The sequence below is a fragment of the Pieris rapae genome, chromosome 8, assembly GCF_905147795.1.
Source record: "Pieris rapae chromosome 8, ilPieRapa1.1, whole genome shotgun sequence".
NCBI classification, from domain to species: domain Eukaryota; kingdom Metazoa; phylum Arthropoda; class Insecta; order Lepidoptera; family Pieridae; genus Pieris; species Pieris rapae.
Genome location: NC_059516.1, coordinates 3,437,583 through 3,462,165, shown reverse-complemented (window position 1 = coordinate 3,462,165; position 24,583 = coordinate 3,437,583). Strand labels below are relative to the sequence as shown.

Genomic DNA, 24,583 nt, shown 5'->3' with positions numbered 1-24,583 from the left:
TTAGTAAATGATAGTCGACAGTTATGTGGTGTTTTTAAGTGGATTGAACTTATTTAATCTCTTATAATTAGAGCCGTTATATTCAGCACAACTTTTCTGAATAGATTGGTGTGATGCGTCAAAATGGCTTTACACAATAACACCATTTTCAATTTCCCCAAAACCCTTTAACCCAATTCTGGAAATATGAGAGCACTTTACACTTGGCGCCGTGCCATTTAGGGTAACAGCCCCTAGATATCCCTATATCACGTCCTTTCATTGCCTATATTTTTTCTAGATAGCAACGAACAACGATTTTTAAAATCATTTAACCCGAAGAAAGCTTACAGTCTTATATATTTATTGAGTAACTTTTTGTATACATTCACGGGTGACCCTCTGCAGACCGATCTAAATGATTGCCACAAGACTTGGCACACGGGAGCAACATACAAAGGTCGGCTTTATATGTATTTTTTATGAATATACTTCCATAGCATACTTCACTTTGTAGTTTGTAAATTTTGAATTCGATTATAGAATTATTTGCAAAACTGCGTTTATACGTATGTTTCATAAATTGTCAATGTAATCTGTTTTGGGTTTTTATATTGTCTAGTTTTTTTTTTTAATATAAATAAGCGTAGTTGTGAGATTACTTATGAATACATTAAGAGAGAGTAAGTGTGAGTAAGAGACCTTAGAGTGAGAATCAAAAACGTAACTTAGAACTAAGTTTTAATCCCATAAGTCACACTAATTAATTGAACAAATAGGCCCAAAGGTTTATTTTAAAATTAAAATAAATCAATTTCGACACTTATGCTAATAGTATATTTACTATTAACATAAATTACTACATATTTGTAGTTAATAAAACACTTGACTAGCCACAAAACGATTAATTATCCTATACGTTTCATAATAATAATACCCCGCGGTTTCTTGACGTAGCGATGAGCAACTTTTAATTATCATTAATTCAAGCTTATTTACGACAAATTATGAATCAAATGTTACATGCTTGGTATCACGCAGAGTCATACTGTATAATTAATTAAACTAAGCACAATTCTTAGTTATTGACGTATATTTTTAGTAACTTTCCGACTACTACACTTTGAAATATTATACATATATATATTTATTAACATAGTAATATTTCTTTCATAAAATACACATTGAAACACTTCTTTATGTGGACGCCTTCCAAAGTGGTAAAAGAAAAATAGTGTTTCCACAGGCTTCAAATTTTATGATTAATATATACGTAATAGAAAATATAAATTTAATAATATAATTCGTGGATCCTAATCGAACAATTTTCATTCCGTATAGCAACGAAAACTTCCTTGACTTAACACGTGTTGACGTATTTGGTGCTCAATTGCTCATCATATACGGAAACACCAATTCAATGCACCCAGCGTCCGGTAGGATTATTGTCTATGATTTCGTTGTCTTTGCTTCCGTGCGGTTATGGCGCGTAAACTGACAGATTTTACGGCGACTGGAATAACTTACTTGAGCAGTAATAAATACTCGTTGTCATTTCACCATTCCTAGGATTGCACGTACTTTCATTTCTTTTGACATGTTTAATATCTGAAAACTGGCAGTAAATCTAAATTCACAATTAATTTAATTTTTTGAGGTTCACAAGTGTACTTGTTTACTTATATGAATAAGGATATTTTATTTGTTTGTTTGTTATCATTTGAAAAGAATATCTTTACGCAGACTTAGTCCGACACGGCTACCTACTGGCTTCCCTTATAAATGTTTTTTTCAGCAGCAGTACTAGGTAATGCCTGCAACTTCATCTGCGAATGAAGATATATGGGGCGATGTCATTGAATGACGAAATTTTTCATTCAATACAAAACTTTCATATACACAGCACCCATAACTTGCTAGTGTAAATCTATTTAATAATATTATTAAAAAGTATTGTAAAAAACAATTTTGTAAACAAAATTATCTAACAAAGTAATCATTATCAAACAGGACTGGACTACACCCACGGTTTCTGATAATATGTACTGTTGAACTTTGAATGACTAACAGATAATGATTATTACACAACTATTGTATCATTTAAACAATAAGCAGTTGTTTGAGCTATCCAAATTGATACTATATATGCGTGACAGTTATATAGTATATCTATACAGAGCTGAAGAACTTCTGACAGAGTTGAGAAACTCGATTTTATTTCCAGCATAACTTTTGGTTAAAAAATAATTTAATCAGCCATCCCATAGATATATTTCCCACACTATAACTTAATGACATTTTAATTATAAAAGAATATTTGAGAAATATTAGTTTAAAAAAAACGTAGTGTTTAAATGGGTTTTAATCGTGTATGTTAAACACTTGCAGAAATGAATATCCAATGACTTACGACATCCGATATAAAAATATCGATACCTATTCTATTTTTAGAAATGTATTTATTGTACACATACCTTTCCTGGCTTTTATTGAACTAAAGGGCAGATAACATAATTATGTACATATGAAGTTATTCGACTTAAAAACATACAAAACGATACATTCTAGCTTAGAGGTCAAAATAACATTGACATTTCATTTTGTGTCAAGGTGCAAAACTTCTATACTTTTATACGAATAACGCATGAAATATGACTTAAAATAATTAATGAGCCGTAAAGCTGTACATATGTAATCATTTAAGTTAATTAGTAATTAGTTAAAATCATATTTCACATTTTGAAAATATGTCCTTGTCCATTACTTATCTCGTGTTTAGGTTAATTAATATGCTCCGAAAGAAGTGCTTCTTCAGTCATACTATTTATTATTAGTTATTAAATTATTTCACTGGTTATTTAAATATCAACTTATGTATTAAAATACACATTATGTCAATCCAATACATGCTATAGACATCAGAATTTATGTTTCGAACCCATCGTTGTATGTATAATTTATTTCAAAGCACAGAAGATTTTAACATTTATGAAATCCTGAATACCGGAAATCAAGTCTCCAATTTCCGCGGTCACTCATGCAGACGTTCCAACTTCAATCTTCAAACATTATTACGACAAATCGAGAACATTCATCGAGGGAGTTAATTGGATTCCACACTCCGTCTTGTAAGGTACAATTCTTATATGACAATAAGAAAAATTTAATAAAAACGAACTGTAAGGGGATAGATTAAGTATCATGTAGTTTACTTAGCTGTCATACTTTGATCATTTTTGTTATACGTCTAAATAATTTTACGCATAAAATTATTTGTTATGAAACAGCGCATTCATTTCCAGAAATACAATTTAATCCAAATTCGTTTTATTGAGCATAACAAAATTGCTCGTTCTGATAGAAACATCAAATAAACAGCTAAATTGAGTCGGAAAGTAATTTCTTTGGGACCCCCGAGACTAAATGTAGAACTCATTACTCAATAGGGGTACCTTACGGTTCTAATCAATATCCTTATTATATTTTGTAAGTTAGATTTTAGTATTAATTGGATTAAACCTTGTTCTGCGCAGGTCCACCTGGATGTGTACATCAGCTAGATTTATTATCTAATATGCTATAACTAGAGCTTTTATTCACGATATGTATGTATATATACATACACTCGTTTCTACTTATATTTATATAATATTAACACTAGCAGCCCGTCTCGGCTCCGCATGGTAGGACATTTATTTGTTTTAACATTTTAGCCAAAACGGGGTTTTGATACAGTTCTGCGCACCAGGATGCGTACATCAGATAGTTTTATTAATATGCCATAGCTAGAACTTTTTTTCACGAATGTTAAATCTTTGACTTTTTACACTTTAATATTTCTACTTGTACATTTATTTAATATTAACTAGCGGCCAGTCTGGGCTTCGCACGGTAGGACATTTATTTTTTAAACATTTTGGCAAACACGTACAGTAAATTCGAATATACCTAAATAATAACGAGTTTAGCAATAGTGTATCGCTGGCCTTTGTGTCCCTTTGTGTGCGGGAGTTGATGAAAACAATTAGATAACAATAAATGACGTGAACGGGTAATTTTAAAAACATTTCACTTGGGTTTAGAATATATATCCTTATGTTTTTCTGGTGAATAAAATATTCTATATTATATACGTGATAAGGTAGCATTCAAATGTTGAAAGAATTTTTAAAATCGGTCCAGTACTTATTGAGCCAATTCGTTACAAACATACTTACTTACATACAAATCATTATTTCCTCTCTATAATATTAGTTTAGAAGTATAGATTTTTATATTAGTATATAAGCTTGATCATAAAAAATTTAACACATTTCTGTGCATTCACCATGTGACTAATATCATAGATATCACAAGGGGAATCCTATTTAATTAAAATGGGAAAATTAATCCGTTCAACTAAATGGCTGAACTTTTATATGTTTAAAAGTATTATAACGACATCGTAGGGACTACTCATATTGGGTCGCAAGCAAAAAAGATAGTCGTAACAGCCGATGACCGGGACTTTTTGATTTTGGTCATAACCTATATGTTGTTCTAAACAATAACGCTGTATACGGTTTTGACTGTATCTAATAATGTTCATAAAAAATATTTTCGTTTTGATGCCAAAACTTTTCTGGCATTATATATTGTGTAAGGGGTCAAGAGGCTGACGTTAACCCGCGGTTAAAATTGCTAGAACCATTAGAGCGGGGGAGATACTGCATTGAGGGGTGGAAACCGCTCGCAAGCTTTCAAACACCTGGAACACGCGTTTAATTTAGACTGCTTGCTGTATTTTGGACATATGCGAAATTGATACTATGACAGGTATTATATAGGATTCCTAGGACGTCATTTAACAGCCCGATCACTAGGGTGTTATTTTAGGGAATAGCCTCCAACTATATTAAACAGTTAAATAAGTACTTTGATATTGAAGTGTAATGAATTATAATATGTATAATAATTATTTACACTAACATTACGCGTATTTTTTGTAAGAATATATTCGATAATTATTTTTTTACGTATTCGAATCGTAAATTAAAGTCTTTACTTTTGTGGTGTGACTAATCTCAACTGGATGTACCAATAATAGCTGATAGCTACGCCGCCCTGATTTATAGGCAAGTTATAAGGATGTAGCCACGAAGGGGATTCGTTTTCGAACTATTACACTTGTCTTAGGGGAAATAAATGACTTCTCGTGTTTCGGTCGAAAAAGAAGATTTAGATAGAATAAAATTTTTGTATCCTGTTTACGGTCTAGAGGAGACAAATTTCTGTCTCAATTGATTGTTTTTTTTTTCCAATAGTGATCTGTTCCGACACAATACAAATATTGTTCAAAAACAGAATAGTAGTTTCCAAGATATAACAGTGTATCTATAAAAGTGTGTACTTTCTCTATATTAAAGGCTAAAGCTAATTTATAGCTAAAGATAAATAATAATCTAATTTAATGTTTTTTTTACATATTACACTCATTTAACCAATTCTTTTATCAATAAAGCAAATTTTATTGTTCTTGCTTTTATAAACATGCTAGAGCTGGGCCTCTATCTGTACGATTTACACACATACTGATGGATATATCAGAATTGTAACCCCGTATGGGAAAACCTAATAAGAAAAGTATAATATGCAAGTCATGTACCTTATGAAAGATTTTCTCCCTACCTATAACTTGTTTTTAGACTCAAACACTCCCCCTTATTTAGAAATTGAATATTATATCACAAATATTACTATTTCAAAGAATCTTACATTAAAAGACATAAGAATTACAAAAGTTTTTTTTTAACATTTAAGTTATTATATATATATTATTATATATATTATATATATATATAGCTTTATGAAGAAATATAAAATTATGTTTATTATTTACACTTTAAAATTACTTAGCCTTAGTGATAATGTTAGTGTATAGTCTATGAGGTAGAAAATTAAAAATACTTAATTAAACATGTAAGCTGAAATTCTCATATAGTTAGCTCTAAATTTATTAAAAGAAAAAACCCATTTTTCAAATATATGCCTTTGGTTAAATTAACAGCTATAGATGTTTTTGTCAAATATGCCACACCAATAGTTGTTACTCAAAATATTGATTTCGTAGTCTTCTAAATTTAAAATTACATTAATTGGCGAATTCCCGTAGGGGTGGGCCGTCAGTCGTCTCGAAACTACGAAGAATGGTTAAAGCACCCGCATGTTTAACAGAGAATGCAATTAAAAGCAGACTTCACAATTAATGCATAGTTTTAGAGATACAATATAACGCTTACCTTGAATTTATATAAAGCCGACTGAAGCACAAAATCTTGAAGAGACGACCACCATACACAACCACTCAAGATTCTACGCAAATAAAAGCACTGATATATGCAAAACACTACTTTCAATACGAAAAAAAAACTTTGTAATATATATCAAAAACTATTTGTGTCACAAAACGTCCAATAGTCAGTAATAAAATAGGAGAAAATAAGCATCTCTAATACAAATAATCCGCACACAATCCGAACAGCCACAACTCAAAGAATCTTTAGAAAACTGAAAAATAAAACAAGACGTAAGGCGGCGCCACTAACATTTGTCTTTTATCAACACTCAGTGTTGCCGCTTTTTTTTCTAAATAAATACGAATTACTTTATTCCCTCTTTTAATAGCAATATTCTTTATAACACTTCATATTTAAGCAATATATTAAAATATTTGTCGCATAAGTATTACCCAAAAACTATTAAGAAACTGAAATATTGTGGCAACATTACGGTAATAGTGAGTATTGTCATATAGCGTAACTTCAAACTTGCTAGTAATTGAGGAAACTTTGAAATTTTAGAGTCAAATCGAAAAGCATCATTTATAGAATTTTATTAAAACTAATGATAAATACAACTTTTAATATAATCCATGAGAAAATTTTAGTCAAAATGTCACAAATAATGTGCACTACGAGAATTCAAAGGTTAAATATTGGTTTTAAAAGCAAAATACTTTGTAAGCAAAATCAAAATTTCGTAAACTTGTATTGGTCACCCCACATTAAATCATTATTCATTGACATTTACCAGTGATTAAAAAAGATGAAAATAAACTTTATTATAGAAATAGGAAACTTTATATTTTGTTTGTTTTGATTATTTAATGGACTAAATAAATATGTTAGAACAAGTAAAACAAGTAATTTTAGTACTATCTGGTAAGGGAGGTGTTGGAAAATCTACAGTTAGCACTCAATTGGCACTTACACTTAAAGAAAAAGGATTTAAGGTTAAACAAGTTTATTTTATAAAATAATACATAAAATTATCTTTGGATAAATACATAAAATAAAGTTGTAGTATTGATTTGCCACTGGTTTTTATAATTCTCAAAGAAACTTTTAAATATTTCAGGTGGGTTTGTTAGATATAGATCTGTGTGGGCCAACCGTACCTTACATTCTAAACTTAGAAGGTAAAAACATTCATCAAGGGCCAGAAGGATGGATCCCCGTCTACTTAGATTCTGAACAAAGGCTAGGAGTTATGTCTATTGGGTTTCTGTTGAACTCCAGAAATGATGCTGTGGTCTGGAGAGGACCTAAAAAGTCCTCAATGATAAAGCAGTTTTTGGAAGATGTATGTTGGCAGGATTTGGACTTTTTAGTTATTGATACACCTCCAGGTAAAGTTCACTTTTCAGTTAAATCAATGCATATTGGTTAACTTATTTGGACAAAATCTTTCTAAATAATGTTGTAAATGATTTTGACTGTTTATAAATTTAATCTACTTTATACTTTGAGAATTTTCACCACTGTCAATTATTTATTGTGCCATAATTGGATACAATCTTACAAACTATACTAAGATTAAAGTCAAAACTGTTTATGACAACAATGTATAAAACAACATACTACGTCAAGACATACTATGTTCACTAAATCAAGTCCCAGCTGAGTTCTACTGTATGAGGTACTCAATAGCATTGTCATCTACTATTAACACTATTGGTTTTAATAACCAAATACGCGAAGTCCACTTGAAAGCTTTATTCAGAATAAGTCAGACATTATATATTCACTAATTTCAGGAACATCTGATGAACACATTACAGTGATGGAAAATCTTCGTCCAGTAAAGCATTGCTCAGCAATTCTTGTAACCACTCCGCAGGAGGTGGCTATTGAAGATGTTAGAAAAGAGATTACATTTTGTAGAAAAACTGGAATACCCATTATGGGTATTATTGAGAATATGAGTGGGTAAGTTAATCTTATTGCTCCGTTGCGTAAAAATAGCTAAAAAAAAAGAGTGTGTGTACTTATGTACATGCGTTAGAAGTAATACTTCTTTGCCGTATGGAAAAAATAACTAAAATGCAGTAGTGATTAATAATAAATAATAAAATTAAACAAAAAGATTTTATTTAAATAAATCAATTATTAGTAAATACTATCACTGTTGTATATGAAATTGATTTAAAAACACCAATTTAATATTTATTCACACTGTTTAATTGTATGTACTGTTACAAAACACAAGTTCTAAATATAAAATTACTAGAATATACAATTTCAACATAGTTATCGATTTTCATGCCACCTAGACCTAAATTTAGGATGTCAAATTCAGGTGTCGGTGTGTGCGAGCATCGTAAAATTTCACTCTCATCATTTTTCTCCATCGTGCCAAAAGAAGTATAACTTAAAAAAAATATTTTTATAAAAAAAACATAAGGGCAATCATGTAGGAGTTTTAAATAACTTGCTATATTGTTTCAGTTACGAATGCCCAACATGCAGTCATTGCACAAATATTTTTTCAAGTGGAGGGGGTCACTCCTTAGCTGAATTAGCTAAACTTCCATTCTTGGGTACATTGCCAATTGACCCCAGAGTGGGGAAATTAGCTGGCCAGGGACTACCAGCAGTCAAAGAAATACCAGATTCATCTACTAGCAAAGTTTTTGGAAACATAGCTGATAGTTTAGGGGGATTGCTTAGTAATGGCTTATATGTTTGAAGCTAAGTTTTAAGGTGAGCCTCCTGCCCGTTTGCCCCCTGTTCTATAAAAAAAAAAGTTTTGTTTGCCAATATTGCATACTGGAAGTTGTATATATTATGTCAGTAATATAAGAACAGTAAATTTAATATATCTTAAGATTTTTATTATCTCTTATTTTGTATAAATGTGAGAAAATTTCAAACTTTTAGGCAAACCAAAAACTATTGACTAGACCGAATAATGTATATTATCATTCCAAAATTGTTAAAAATAAACATTGTTACAGCAATATATTTTTATTTCACCATACAAACATCAATAAGAACATCAAATTATACCTAGACAATAAAATATCAATGACTTACAAATTTAAATAAATATTTGTAACTTTATTAAAACTTATATATAATAACCTGGTACAGTTTTACATTGTTAAATTTCATAAAATCACATTTCAAGCTTTTGCCAGTAAACTTATACAATATTATTAAAAATATAGAGCACAGACTCGTATAAATCCAATAGGATTTAATAAAATATTTGTTTTAATTGTGGAATTATAAAATAAATTTCCATACATTCATCTAATTATAATCTTTGATATAATACTAACAATAACTAATTACTAATTACTAATTTAATTGATTAATGTATATGTATATACATGTGTCTGTGTGTATGTATATATATATATTTTTTCCTTTATTTTTTATTTTTTTGTCATTCGGTTTGATATGTGTATGTTGTTTAGTTGATATTTAGTGTAAATGCTGTGTACAGATATAACTGGAAGTCAGATTTTTAAATGTTGTTTAGTATGTAATAATTTTATGTATGTAGTCAGTCTGTTTTCTGTTTCTGTACCTTAATGTGAAAATAAAAAAAAATAAAAATAACATTAAACTTATAAGAATTATATTCAACTACTGATTTTTTTGTGTGTAATGTTTACTAGATCTACCCAATAGTAAATATGTTTATAACTTAAGTAAAATATGTCTAAAATATTTTTTTAAAGTACCTAGACAATATCGAGATATGTAAATGCAATGCTAGAGATTACATTTTATATGAATGCTTATGATGACTGAGATACCATTTACCACATTATTTCTAGTCAAGTATAATTTAGTATCAGCAATTTAAATTAATTACTAAACTTGTTAATTAAACAATATCAGACATTCAAGAGTACTAGAAATTTAAGCATTATTTATCGTAATAAAGTAAAAGGGAATTTTGACATAAGAAGTTATTTTTGGTCATATTTATTATGTGGAGACTTCGAATTGTGGTACATCTTGGAGCCACATGAATTGTCTGATTTCTTCCTCCGATGAGGGACAGCAGTGAGGCTGAGCTTTGTCAAGAATACGACGCAATTCCTAAAATAAAATTCGATATTTAATAAATAATTCGTTTGTAGTAAGATTTTATTTTTTACCGTTATTCTTGAATTTTAACCAAAAAATTTAAGATAAAGACTTGTACATACTTTAAAACAACTTTTAAAAAATTATTTCAGTTTTCGATCTCATCTACTAGATGGCGCTTTGTTCAAGATTTCCATTGAATTTAATATTCCATTCGATTAAGATAAGCCTATTTAGGATTTTTAAATAATTTATATTATTTTTGTCTTACCTGCATAGCACTTTGGTTTCTTCCAGCAGCTTCAAGATGATCTAGTATGGGCGGAGGGTAGTCCCGACCGATTATACATCCCGCACGTTCCTGCACTTCTATTGGGGCTTTCCATGGCTCATAACTGAAATTAATAAAATCTAAATATTGTAAACGTATCAATAATTTAAGTTTTATATCTAAACCACTATGTATATGTCGCAGCCAACTAGCTTAATTAGCCGTTCAATTAACAGCCTAGCCTTTTAACTAAATGGCACTGTTTAACTAGCTGCCTGATTTTATATGAAATATAAAAATCATACAGTTTTGAACGAAACTAGTCCTTACATATACGCAATAGAGCGTACTCACATATATTCATCCGGAATATTTGTCAGTTCCGGTACGTATCGTCTCACGTACTGTCCGGTCGGCTCCAGCCGTTGTCCAAGCCTCACGGGGCACGCGCACTCTCCCGAATCCAACAAGGCTTCGAAGGCACTCGATGACACCCACATCCAGTTACCAGCGCACACTGACCTGGACAGAATTATACAATACTAGCGGATCCGACAGACGTTGTCCTGTCTATACGTCTTTAATTTGAAAATTTCAATTTTTAATAAACCATTTTGATGAAAATTATTATTCAAATGTTATGACAATATCTAACGATCCAGCACATGGTCTACAATAACACAATGATAACAAAACTTTTTTTTAATTTGATCGCAGCGCTAACTGTCGGGACAGACTAAAATTAAAATTCGAATATTATTTAAAATTTGACAGTGCGATGGTAGCGCCGTCTGTCGGATCCAATGTAAAACATTACAAAATCAACAACTACTAATTAATTTAAAAAAACATTGTCCAGCGGACAAAATTATGAATCTAAACCATTCTCGAATCTCCACGAACACACACAAAAAATTTCATCAAAATTGGTCCAGTCGTTTAGGAGGAGTTCAGTCACATACACACGCACACAAGAAATATATATATTAAGATGTTATACTTATTTAAAGGCCGGCAACGCACCCACTAAAATGGGTGTCTATGGGCTGCAATGACTGCCTTTTTGGGGGTCCCGCAGACGTTTGCCTTTGTCTTACCAGTCCGCATCCAGCAGATATTTGAGAAAATGTTTCAAGCCATGTTCCCAAGACAACCAAAGTGTACCGCGCGTGAGGAATGATGCCACCGTATTACGCAGTGCGTGATGCAGCCAGCCCTCAGTACGCAGCTGTCGCATCGCTGCGTCCACGAATGGAAAGCCTGTACGACCTTCCTCCCACCTGGAAGCCAATTCAATATTATTTATTCATTTTGGCACAAATAGTTAATCATACTAAAAGGTATTTTCAGGCCCGTAAGGGAGCGTTCAAGTATTACGTAAATTTTTGAAGATCTTTAGAACCTCCCTTCCCCCTATGTAACCGTAATATGACATTGACATTGACATTGACGCGGGCGTATACCGACGGAATAAGTTAGTGCCGCTCTGTCAAGTCATACCTGACCAGGTAATAGTACTCTGTATTCCATATGTATTAGAAAAGGGCTCTAATTTTTCAAAAATAAAAAAATGTTAAGTAACACGTTGTTTTAATCCCGTCCTTGTAACGCACCGTAACGTTTAAACCCCCCCCCCCCCCTAAATTGCGTTACGTATAACACTTGAACGCTCTCTAAAGCCTGGAAATCGCATTCTAAAAATTTAAATGGTGCAATTTAAAATTAAAAATCATTAATTATTTAAGTAACACAATATACACTTATGAACGTCAAAAAAGAAATACATATTAAATGATTCTAATTTTACATTTACTGCCAGTTCTCAAATCAAGGGCGTAGAACGAAAGAGAAGAACTGGCAAACTCTCCGCACTCTTGAACGAGTTTTAAGTTATATAAATTGTTTGTAATGAAGCGGACATAAATATTTGAACTGGAATCCATAAAAAGCTTGAATTATTTACGTTTAACCAGAGTTTTGAATTTATCCAGTGATAATTCAGAGTTTGTTATAAAAACGAATACAATTTACATATAAAGAGTGGTTTATCTCCTGCAGCTTGGTTGGTTTTACGCTTAGATTAGTTACCAGTTCCTCCTGCCCGCTTTACGCCCTTGACTTGCGAACAATATATAATATATAAGTTTAGAAACGATTTTGACATTCATAAGTGTACTTGTTTACCTGTATAAATAAAGTTATTTTGAATCTTAGAGTGTTAAAATTCGAAATATAAGACAAGTATTTCTTAGGTTTTTAAGTCTATTTTATAATGTATGTCAAAAGGATATAATAATAATAATAATTCAATTCAAATTTGTTTCACAGAAAAAACTTATATCTAATTGTGCCATGTGGATGAATAAAGGCTTATTATTATATTGCGTAAATGCGAGTAAGTCTTCGTAACTTACCTTTGCAGCTCATCTCCACGAGGTTCCCTCCAAGGAATATCAAGGCAGATGGGATTCCCCTCCATCTGCGCGTATCTCGGATTATTTACACTCATTGTGTAAAAGTATTCCCGCCAAATCAGCTGACCTATAAATATGTAATATTTCGTTTTACATTCTCCTTTAAACGGGTATAACAATATTATAATTACGAACATATATATATATATATTAAGAATACGGGCTTATCAAGATCATTACGACTAAGGCCTTTCGGGTTTACACATACTTATCAAAATCGGTTTAGTAGTTTTTGAGGTATCCATGCATTTTTGGAGTTTTTTTTTTATTAATTATGTTAAAATGTTAAACTAAGATGGTTTTTATGACTCAATGTACCTACCTGTGATAAACTGGCTTGACATCCGTCCCTGATGCACGCTTTGGAACAAATCCTGAAGCGACCAATAAAACCTAAAAACAAATATTTGTATTACTGACGGTACTTTTTAGGGGGAGGAAAACATCGCAGACTTTTTGAACACACAAAAGTCCACAGCATGTGTCAGGCACAGAAGTCTGATCACCTCCTTAGCAATATGGAAGAAACAAATGAACTCGAATCAATAGAAATCTGAAGCCCAGACTTAAAATATTGTATCTTATTGTTTTTTATGTATTAACACTTCGTTGCAGTAATAAAAAATACATACATACAATAAATTAAATAAGGGCAACTGGTGACCTCGCGTTCGAGCGAAACTGTCAACTGTCACTGTCAAGAAAAAAAAACTTTGAACTTGATATGTTTAAATAACTTTATATTTCATCACAAAAATGTATTTTATTAACATGAGAAACTTATTATGTATATACGAGCGAGATACACACGTTATCATTAGCCGTACCATTTAGTCTACTATGTAATTTTTAGTCTACTAGTCACCGATCTCGTCCAGAGAGATGTGACCCGTAGTATGCGTTTCCACTCTAACGCGTATTGGCGTTCCGATACTGCGTCATAGTGTTAGGTTTTTATTTGCGTTACGGAATTTCTTGATTCGGTCGCCGCGCTCAAAGCCGATAGAATCTATGCAATAGCTTATAAATACAAGGGTAAAATTAAATATTTATATAACTATACTGGGAATAAATACTGTTGTTGGTTTCTTCTCTTTTTCAACTTTTTAATTATTTTTAATTTGGATATCGTGTGTATCACATTGAAAACCTTTTTAGAATTTTCACCATTTCATATATTTTTTCAAGTTCATTATCATATCAGTCATATTGCAGACACTACAAAGGCTCATTATCAGCCGGATGTTCGTATATCGTAGTAAATACAGATACAACAACACTTCGTGCGTCGAAGAAGAATATTTTATTTTTTGCTGATACATACTTTAATAACATACTTCATTATAAACCATTTTCATTTATAACAGAACTTATGGGTGAACTAGGTATATACGAGAATGTAAGATATTTAGTTAATTTATATACGTACTTCCTGACGGATAGACATCCGAACCGAAGTGCGGGGCTTAGTGATATCGGTGGACCCAGCAAATCAGGATTGCCGTGAGTTGGAAGATAGGAACCCCTGAAATTATTGACGGTTAATTAAAGATCAAAGATCATTGGATGTGGATATAAAGGAGTCATTGTTTTAATATAACAAGGGGCAAATCTAATCTGATGTTAAGTAATACCACCGCCCATAGAACCTAAAACATTTCCAAGGGGCTCGCAGCGCGTTGCCGGCCTTTTATGAATCGGTACGCTCTTTTGTAGGACCCTAAGTTTGTTGCATACATAATGGGCGGCTAGTTTTACAGTGGTTGAGCACAAAAACTGCCTTAAAATCGCTCAGTTGTGGAACGATGGACGTTATACGGGTGAAATTTGGTATTCGTTCGATGATGAAACTCAGCTGCAGGTCATCCGAACAACTTTGAAAACTGTCCGTGTCTGTAGAAGTTGTAATCACCCCATTTCTCTACCAAGGGCTAAGTCGGAAAGCGACTGGTCATCGACGATTCGAGCTTTTCGACGTTGAATACTTACGGTCGTAAGTGCCTCGACTCTGATTCTTCTCTAGAGTCTGATTAATTTATGTCATGTTGTGTTGTTAATGCTATTATTATAATAATAAATAAATGTGTGCGTGTATTAGTGTACACACTTAAGAAGTGAAACCTCTTTATGACCTTATTTTTCTAAAAAAATAATCTACTATAAACTATCTACATAGAAATTGGTTAAATAAAGAAAATTACAGAATTTCTAAAATAAATATAAATATATCTATCATTGTTATCGTTATAAATTTTTATTTTTAATGGCTTCGAATCTCTTCGAGTCAACAGTGGTAGTAACAAAAAAAGATGGCCTGTAACGAAAAAGTGTGACTCGTAACCGAAAAATGTGACGGTAATTTTTTTCCAATGCCGATAAAGAAGTTTCACTTCAATAATAATAATAATTTATTGCAAGAATATGGTACTAAAATGAATTGGTGCTACAATCGTAAGTTCGCAATTTTGCCACACGCAGATAAGAATATCACAAAAAACTTTGAGTGTTTCTGTTACGGCGAATTTAGTATATTTTCACTTACTTGCAGAATGTTTCATGTTCCACAGCCAATCTTTGCTGCATCTGTTTCAAGGCAGCTCGCTCACCGCCAACCCAACGAATCATTCTTATATCCTCATTCTCCAAAAACACACCTAAATCTTCGGGTTTTGGCGTCTGGAATATTTATATAGCGTATTTCTATTCATTATACAGCCGGCCATTCCACTCTCATGAACAATTACAGATGGACAAACATGGTGACAATGTGGAAAGGGCCACCAGGGAAAAGAAAGAGAGGTCGCCCTCTTCCACGGTGGGATGACAAGCTAAAAGAAGTTAGCGGAAAAGATTGGAAGCAAAATGCTCAAGAAAGCGGTGGAGGCAGTTGGAGGAGGCCTATGGTTCTATAAGAGGTCCATGGAAAAAAATATAAATATTTCTGTACACAATTTTAAGAATACGCAGTTATTTGTAAAGATGGAGGGTTTCAAGGATTATTATTATTAATATTATATTCGTAGAGTAGACGATTATAGATTTAGAGTTGACGCCTACCAGACCCCTAAGACGATGAAATAAAGGTGTAAAAGAAGAGCATGACAATACGACACGACAAATGGAAGAGTTTATTACAATACTTTATACAAAAGTACTTAGTACTGAAGCTATGAGTTATTTAAACACAGTGCATTGAGTGCATACCTTGAAGTAAATGCACAATATACATTTAGTAGATAATAAATTTAACAATCGAATATCTTATTTATTACAAACGATATCTACTCGTTGTGTGCATCATCTTCAAACATATTTGAATCACAACTTAGCAAACACCAAGCCTTAAGGTATGTATGAACCGCTTACAACCGTTACGTAAATTGTCCTACCTTCTCAAAAACTACAAATTCCTTATAGAAACAGTCAGGCAGCACACCAAAATTCCTCATTTTGAGATTCACGTCGTCCACCGGCCGAGGAGGGTCGCCAATTATTGCTACCGTGTGCTGGAAAACCATTCCATTATCTTTATGCTCACAAAACTCAATTAAATTCAAAATATTATACCTTAACACAATGTAAACTAAAGAAATGTATATTAAAATGCATTTAATTTTACTTTTACTGCCAGTTCTCAAATCAAGGGCGTAGAACGTAGAGGATTGGCAATAAACACTCCGCTACTCTTTAATCGCCAATTTTTGATTTGATTTTCTTATTTGGTGATAACATCAACAGTAATTATTAACTTGTTTACATATACATATTATCCACACGTCGTAATTCGCCTATTAGAAAAGCTTATCACGAAACAGATAAAGAAATCTGCGGCCTAGAACAAGGGTTGCAGCATCACTTTCATCACGTTCATCACGTTTCTATGACACCCTGTAAAATAAAAAAACATACCAAAAACATTTGATATGTCAGCGGTGGGATTCCCCCATTCACTCGTATCACAGTATCAGGATCCCATAGAGTGTGCGACACAAATTGGTGGCACTCGACACCAATCTGCTTGCAAGTAGCTCGAACACTTTCATCTCTCTCACGCCATATCGGCTCGCAATCTTGCTCGTAGCACAGCTTATTTATTCCTGTTTAAAAAGATTTAACAAAAAGTTTGGTATCACATAACCAGCAGGATTGAAACAAGGAATCAATGAATGGTAATGTTTTGAGTAGAGGATCCAAGAAACCAAATCTTTAAAAAAAATATAGTTATTTTAACATGTGCGCGAGGTTGATTTCCGCTTCAGTAGGCTCGTTTTAGTTTTATAAGCTTCCTCGGGTAAGGATATGATATACGTCATAGGACACATTTGTACCAGTTTATCTATAAAATATCAAGACATAGATAAAAATGTACATTAAAGACCACATATGGAAAAGAACAAGGGCGAAGAAGAAGAAGAAGAGAGCGTCCTAGATAAAGGTGGACAGGAGATATAGAAGCGTTGGGAGGAAGGAAATGTAGGAAGGACACCACACTGAGAGAGTTTTGAAAAGGTGGAAGAGGCCGAGGGGTTTGAACTTTGATCCCGATTAATGAAGCTACGATGTCGATTGTTTATACGGGCCTTAATTTTATAAGAAAACTGTTTGATGGTAACGATTAATGCTGCCATGTGGGTAACGCCTGTCTCTTATTTCGAGGGAATACTCTTGAAATACGATTTTCAACAGTCGGAAGTCTCAATTTCATAAAAAGTGTTAATAAAATAACACCGCTCCCTTACATTAACAATACCTACTGAAAATTATAATGGTCAAAGTAGGTCTCAGATTAACTGCTATCAGCACAATACTAGTTTGGCTATGAAATTCCATAATCGTCCCACAACAAAGCTATTCATTAGCTGTTAATGACGGCTTTAACGTGATCGAAATGACCGATTAATATTCACGTTTTAGTGAACGCCATTATTAACTGGGTCTGGTTGAACGTATATCGCTTATCGTGCAATAATATTATTAGTGTATATGGATTACGGAATGCATAAATTATTGTACATTTTAAATGTGTATAAAACAAAATGGCGGTACTTAATCAAGTTACTAGAACGAAATTTCACCACAGACTCTTCAAATATTATAGTTATCTATAGAGGTTTAGGGTTTCAATAAAATACTTATAACTCTCTAATACTTTATCATTGATCGTGGCGAACACTACCAATACATATATTGCCAAACTATATAAAATCGACTAGCACTCACCAAACTCCTCCCAAAGACGTCTAAACACATCAGCTGGTTTACCCTTGATCATGTGCAGTCGCCCGCCATACTGACGGAACTGGGTGTCGAGATCTTCTAAAGCCTCCAACAAGTACCTCATACGGTTGTAACCCACCACTTTAGTACCTGTAGACCATAATTTTGATTGTTTTTGCTATAATATTTATTTATTCTTTGTTGAAGAAACATAATATGTAGTTGACATAATTAAATTAAAAGGACACAGTTGCAAAAGTTGGGGATACGATGTGGACAGGTAGGTAATTGATTTCATTTATTGATTTATACACTCTTCGTTGCATCACAAATAACACAATACATAAAAATTATAAAGGATGCAACGGGTGGCCTTATCGCTAACAAGCGATCTCTTCCAGGCAACCCTAAAAAAATAATATGATGAGTAATGTGCAAGAAGTGCATAAATGATATGTGAAAAAACATAGAACCTTTATCTACTACAATACAAATAATTTTAAGACAAACTAAAATATAAAGCTAATCACAGGGATTTATGAATGGCGATGCGATACAAAAAAAAGAAAACACAAGAAAGTCAGGCTGGATCAGGATAAGATAAGATAAATAAATGTTTGAACAGTAGAAATTTAAATGAAGATAGGGCTAAGCGCATAGGCAACAGAAGGGAATCCCATAGCCTAACTGCAGAGACCTTAAAGGATTCGCCAAGAAAGGAAGAGTTACGTGATGGGTTTTTAAGGATATAGTTTTGAAGAACCATGGGCGCGCAAAAATTGAAATTGTTTTTACGATAGGAAGGAGTTTTAGGATTGAAAAGGATGGAATATGTAATATACGTAATCTTTTTAAAGAAAATATACCTTTGACCGCTACTTAGCCAACATTATTCTAAAAATATGATTAAGACTTGAATCTAGTGCTTATTAAGCTGCTTAGCTTTCCTGACAAAATAATATCTAACAAATTTTGGTGCCTTCCAAAATTTAAATACGAGGCTTGCCTTGTGTATATTTAAAATAACCCCAAGGCTTTCTAGAGTAATAAATTGGGTATACTATTTAATACGAACCAGCAGTTTCTCCATCAAACACAAAGACAGGAAAAAATGGCGTTGCTCGGTCTTGCAAAGCAAAACGCAGAGCGGGGTTGTCGTGAAGCCGTAGCCCATGACGAAACCACATTACATTGCCGCCCAGCATTTTCACTGCAACAAAACCTAATTCGTCACTAAGAAAAATCTGAATTTACACAAAAGTTACCGTTTTCTGTAAAATATCATAAGGGCATAGAGCGGGTAAGAAAAACTGGAAGAAACTCTCCGCCACTCTTTTTAATCGCCACGTTTTGAGACATATCTTATATTTTTGTTATCAAATTTATAAAAGCTTTATTGATTAATTTTCGTTTAACATAAGACTTGAAGGCTTTCAATAAGTTCAATGTTACTCGAAAGTAAGTTTTAAGAAATAAGTAATACATTTATTTTTCTTTAGATAAGATCTCAATGATAAATATACAAGTAAGAAGTTAAACAAATGACGGCGCATTCAGGTCGATTGGTCAACTGTATGATTAGGGCAATAGGTTGAGGATTGACACGCTACGAACTACGTCATGATATGTCCCCTTGTGCAATCGCTAGAAAAATACCGTGATGGAGATCTTAGCACCAGCGGACTAAATCCAATCTCAATCAAACTATTTCGTCTTTGGTTTTCCATTCCTTCCTGGCAATGTTCTTATACTGACTCCTTTAATAAACATAAACCAGAAAAGGTAGGAACAGAAAATACAGTCAAAATCTGTTATAACGATATCAAAGGAACTACTCATATTGGTCGTAAAATGTATCGTAACAGCCAATGACGTTGTTATTAATTTCCTACTACATAGAATTCAGAGACCTTTGATTTTGGTAAAAATAACCGGTATGTTGTTCTAAACGATGTCGTCGTAAACGGTTTTGACCGTGTTAAGATCTGTTAATTAAACATGTTGATAAAACATGCTTAAGAGTCAATATAAAACTTTGAAAATTAACCAATCTGACAACGCAATAAGGGCTTGTCAAAATGTATTTTTATAATATTTTTCAACTCCTGAATACGCAATAATCTTTTGAGTTTTCCTTTAATTTAAAACGTAGAAACTATGTCTTCGTGTGTTCGTGGTATAAATACGCTGTAAATGGAGAAATATTTTTTCCTAAAGATGTTTAATATGAAATTATTGTAAATTTTTATATCGCGTACCATTCTTTAAACTATTTATTTCTAAATCTCGAACAAATAATACTACTATTACAAGTTTTATTCCAATCAACCTGAATGAACGACATAAATTAAATACTTAAAAAAACTATAGCAGTTTTTGTAATATTATGAGAAATTATTTTTATGCAGTTATCCTTAGAAATTAAAATCATAACTGTTTAAATAAATATTAAGTTAAATATAAATTATAAGAACCGGAATTCTACCCAATTTCAGTTGTATGAAATTATCGAGAGTTATTCAATTGTTTCTCATGAATAACGGACGTTTTGCATGAAGATTACAAATGTTGTTTGTCGATGCTAATAAAACCTGTCGGCTATAAAAACTAGATACAGGAAGCTAAATTATTAATATTTAGATGAAATATAAATTTCACTTACAAGAGAAGGGTCCGCGCTGCTCAACAGGTGAAAAGCAACTGAATCGTTCCCAAGCGAGATACGCTTAGGGTTAGGGATGTTGGGATTGTGTTTATTTAGGATTTTAAAAATAATTAATATATATTATATATGTATATATATATTTATTTATTTGTATGTTGTTTAGACTATTTGACAGCGTAAAAAATGTGTTATCGCGAGTAATCTATACAAAACATGGCTTAAAGTGTGTATCAAAAAATGCATATTCATTTCCAATATTCATTTTTATACGCGGGTCACGTGACCGTTTTGATCACAGATTAGTCTAATCGATGTATGCTTGTAAATAGTGTCTTCACCATTTTAGTTTTTAATTTGGTCGAAGACTGTTTATGATTAAAATATATGTGTATTTTTACTATCTGACCAAGATGAAAATAAGTCACATGTGGCTTCTTTTTTTATTGATATTTTCAATTAATCGCCTTTTTAGTATAGTAATATGTTTATAAAAATGTTGAATCATAATTGTGTATCATTTTCAAGGAAATTTTATCGTTATATGAAACCGCTTACATTGCCGTAAATTATATTAAATTCTCACCATAGGCCGTTGGTGAAGCGTTTAGTTCAGCAGGTTTAATAGTTTTTTCTGAGAACCGATACTTGCCTATTAAATTGATGTATTTTGGTGGATGGTGGATTTAATTACACGTAGAAATGTGTTGGATTTACAGAAATTTGATATCAATCATAATTTTATAATTTGAATTCAATTACGTATTTTCATTGTGATATACCAGATTGTTTCTAACAATTATCAAAGTAATCATGTATGGTTACAACTATATATATCTCAGGGCTCAGATAGCATCCGATTCCTTGATCAATTTTATTTAATATTGTCTATAAAATAAAAAGATCAGCCTGCTGTCTGACATATGTATGTAGTCGATGTATTTGAGACTTGCCGGTTCCCCCACGATGTTTTCCTTCACCCTGCGAGTGTTAGATGCGCATATACACAGAAACGCACGGCCGAGGATCGAGCCTAGAACCTCAAGGATGAGAGTAGCACGCGGGGCCCTGAAGAAAACTGTTTTTTTTTCATATCCGAGCGTCAATCATGTTAAAATATACCTATGGAAGTATTGGTTATACAATGTTCTCGAACATGAAAAGTAACCTGTAGATCGAACTGAAACCTATCAAACATTGTTAATTACAGCAAGTTGCGACCTTTGTTTGAGTTAATGTTTGTGCTACGGTTTCTTACTTCAAGAACAATCTTTATAAATAAACACATTGTTTCTACTGTTTTGGGGTTTCTATGTATTTATGGATAGTATTGCATGGAAGTCAAAAATTATTTATTTTGTTTCAGTCAATTATTTCTGCTATACAACACTCGAATATGCTGGGTAATTGAATAAAATATTTTATTGTTTTTATTATAAAATTGCAAAAACAAACACGAAATAGTAATCGGTAAATTCTCCTTTTAAAGCTATTAAAGCTATATTATTTCCCATTATACTATCGTGTGCAACGAGAAAATTGACGTCTTGACACGGGTTGCGGCTAGCACGTGACGACAATTCACGTGTTATGGCTGGGTTGTATAGAAAATTCAACTTTGTTTCTTTGGTTGAAGGTGCTATTTGAAATGCCAGACTCAATTGATGCAAGTGAAATTGTAATGTTTAAGGCGGAAGGTTTATCATAGGTTTTTGATACGCGATTGTTTCATAAACATACCAGCAGCATATAACGGGATATACAAAGGACTATACATTAATGTATTGTGAATGATGATGGCCATCAAAATGTATGCACATAGTATTACCACATTTCACAGTTATATTGAGATGAATACTAGGTCTGTTATAATTTCACCGAGGGGTCTTTTCCATATTTTATAAAGCTGCAATCCTTCTGAGCCCTCTCTGCCGATCAAGTAAATAGCATATAGGATTTAAGTCTACACTTTCATGAATACTATAGAAATATAAAGTATGCAATAACCACTAAGGAGTGGCAATAATGTCAAAAATCTTCAGTACTAAACATGAAATGTTTAGTTCTGTGATACAATTATGTTTTCTAAATACTTAATAATGGTGACTAAAATTTCAAAAAAACTTTTATTTATTTATCCTTCTGTGTTGTCTTTGTGAATAATACCCACCAGCTTATTGTAAATTATTATGTTTATGGTTTAAATTATAAGTTATTAGTTGTAAACTAAAGTGAAATATGAGAGACAGCATTTTATTATAATAAATTAAAATAGCGATTAAAAGGGGTAGGTAAAGTGCTGTGTGTAAGATATAAGTATAATATAAATAAGATATAATATAATATATTATGTATATTTTCACATAATGCAACAGCCACACATAATCCCTACTAATTTTTAATGTTTTACTGACAAACTACACAACCAAAACATTTAAAAATTTTGTGATGTTTTGCCTGATTTATACTGGCACAGATTTTTTTCTTTTATAATGAATAAAAAAATGTAACATAATTTTTAGATATATGTACTTTTAAAATAAAAGAAAAGAGTTCAGCTCACCAGATGTTCACTGAACATAGGCCATTAAAACTCTTGAAAGTCACAGATGCCTTGGCTACCTAAAAGATAATATGCAATAAATATTTCTGTTAACAATCAGACACAAAAAGGAACTCAAATCAAATTTCTAAACTCTCTCAGACATGAGACATACCTATACAATTATTGGTGGTAATATAAAAGTTTCATACAATGTTATTGTTTGGTTTTCGCAAATCAATTCTGTGTAATACCTAATTACTTATTTCTTAACAAATTATATAATTAACTATATTCCGTATCACATATTTCTCATTAGTAATTCCCTAGTAGTACGTAATACTACTTGTTACTACTTCCGAGTAAGTATTTGTAGACTGTAGAACTACTGATTTACTGAACTAATATTGGAAAACAATAATAAAACATTGACAGAGCACAGACCATTTAGCTATTAATAAAAAGACTAGTCTACAATATCTATCTATCTAATGACCTGTGAGATTTGACAGACGTCAGATACTGCCGACTATATACTACTACTAGGAATACGATCAATTTTTAAAGATATCAAATCATTACACGAAACCACGGTAAATTAAGAACCTAAGGGTATCAAGTTAAAATCCTGAATGAAGTGTTAATATTAATAATTTTAGAAGGTTATCAAAATTTCAATAATTTTAGATGATTTATCAATTTTGTTTCATTTTCAAGTATCAGTCCAACCTTATTAATGCGAGTCAAATCCGATATTATCAACTCAATTAACATTTCAATATAAAAAATATTGAAATGTTAATAGATCCTAAAGGGAATACGTCAACTTACCACTATCCCTGTATACCGATCCCAAACTATACACCATACAAAAACAAATTTGGGGAAAATATTTTGTTTTAAACAATCTATTACAAGTTATTAATTTTAATTATATTATTTATTTTTATAATTGAGATTTTATTAGAAATAGGAATTCCTTTAAGAAAGTATCGATACCTGAAATATTATATCGATACTTTTTGCTTATCCCACAGTGCTGCCGGATGAGGAGATTATCCCCTAGATTTAGGGGTT

General features: G+C 32.1%; 3 protein-coding genes across 8 annotated transcripts in view; 1 reads left to right on the top strand and 2 right to left on the bottom strand.

Moving 5' to 3' along the window:
- Positions 1-6,519, bottom strand: part of LOC111001530 (protein tweety) — a 54,275-nt gene extending 47,756 nt beyond the window's left edge. For all 3 annotated transcript variants that reach the window (XM_045629138.1, XM_045629140.1, XM_045629139.1), the window contains exon 1: positions 6,258-6,519. The gene's annotated coding sequence lies outside the window, so the exon portion shown is untranslated. The remainder of the gene's footprint in view (positions 1-6,257) is intronic.
- A 511-nt stretch (positions 6,520-7,030) lies between these two features.
- Positions 7,031-9,256, top strand: LOC111001533 (cytosolic Fe-S cluster assembly factor NUBP2 homolog). Its single transcript, XM_022271461.2, has 4 exons — positions 7,031-7,249; positions 7,375-7,645; positions 8,054-8,225; positions 8,745-9,256. The coding sequence occupies exons 1-4, from the start codon at positions 7,139-7,141 to the stop codon at positions 8,983-8,985; spliced, it is 795 nt and encodes a 264-aa protein (XP_022127153.2). The 5' UTR covers positions 7,031-7,138; the 3' UTR covers positions 8,986-9,256.
- A 621-nt stretch (positions 9,257-9,877) lies between these two features.
- Positions 9,878-24,355, bottom strand: LOC111001532 (cryptochrome-1). 4 transcript variants are annotated; one of them, XM_045629235.1, is made up of 14 exons: positions 24,338-24,355; positions 23,528-23,586; positions 19,378-19,512; positions 18,306-18,452; positions 16,995-17,182; positions 16,475-16,591; positions 15,628-15,761; positions 14,515-14,610; positions 13,408-13,478; positions 13,026-13,152; positions 11,709-11,891; positions 10,966-11,133; positions 10,612-10,735; positions 9,878-10,352 (listed from the first exon to the last, which is right to left on the bottom strand). In XM_045629235.1, exons 3-14 carry the CDS (start codon positions 19,505-19,507, stop codon positions 10,239-10,241), a joined length of 1,599 nt encoding a protein of 532 aa, XP_045485191.1. In that variant the 5' UTR covers positions 19,508-19,512; positions 23,528-23,586; positions 24,338-24,355; the 3' UTR covers positions 9,878-10,238. The 4 variants fall into 4 exon arrangements, with proteins under 4 accessions (XP_045485191.1, XP_045485190.1, XP_045485193.1 ...); XM_045629234.1 differs by lacking the exon at positions 24,338-24,355 and adding an exon at positions 23,682-23,912; XM_045629237.1 differs by lacking the exons at positions 23,528-23,586; positions 24,338-24,355 and adding an exon at positions 20,965-21,060.
- Between the last annotated feature and the right edge of the window lie 228 nt (positions 24,356-24,583).

Bases quoted from the DNA above. Each gene is read 5' to 3' on its own strand.
- LOC111001533 (XM_022271461.2), top strand. From the start codon at position 7,139: ATGTTAGAACAAGTAAAACAAGTAATTTTAGTACTATCTGGTAAGGGA. The intron at 7,250-7,374 runs GTTAAACAAGTT...TAAATATTTCAG, and splicing joins TTAAAGAAAAAGGATTTAAG to GTGGGTTTGTTAGATATAGA. The intron at 7,646-8,053 runs GTAAAGTTCACT...CACTAATTTCAG, and splicing joins AGTTATTGATACACCTCCAG to GAACATCTGATGAACACATT.
- LOC111001532 (XM_045629235.1), bottom strand. From the start codon at position 19,507: ATGCTGGGCGGCAATGTAATGTGGTTTCGTCATGGGCTACGGCTTCAC. The intron at 14,611-15,627 runs GTAAGTGAAAAT...CAATAATTTCAG, and splicing joins GAACATGAAACATTCTGCAA to GGGTTCCTATCTTCCAACTC. The intron at 13,153-13,407 runs GTAGGTACATTG...ACATATTTATAG, and splicing joins GTCAAGCCAGTTTATCACAG to GTCAGCTGATTTGGCGGGAA.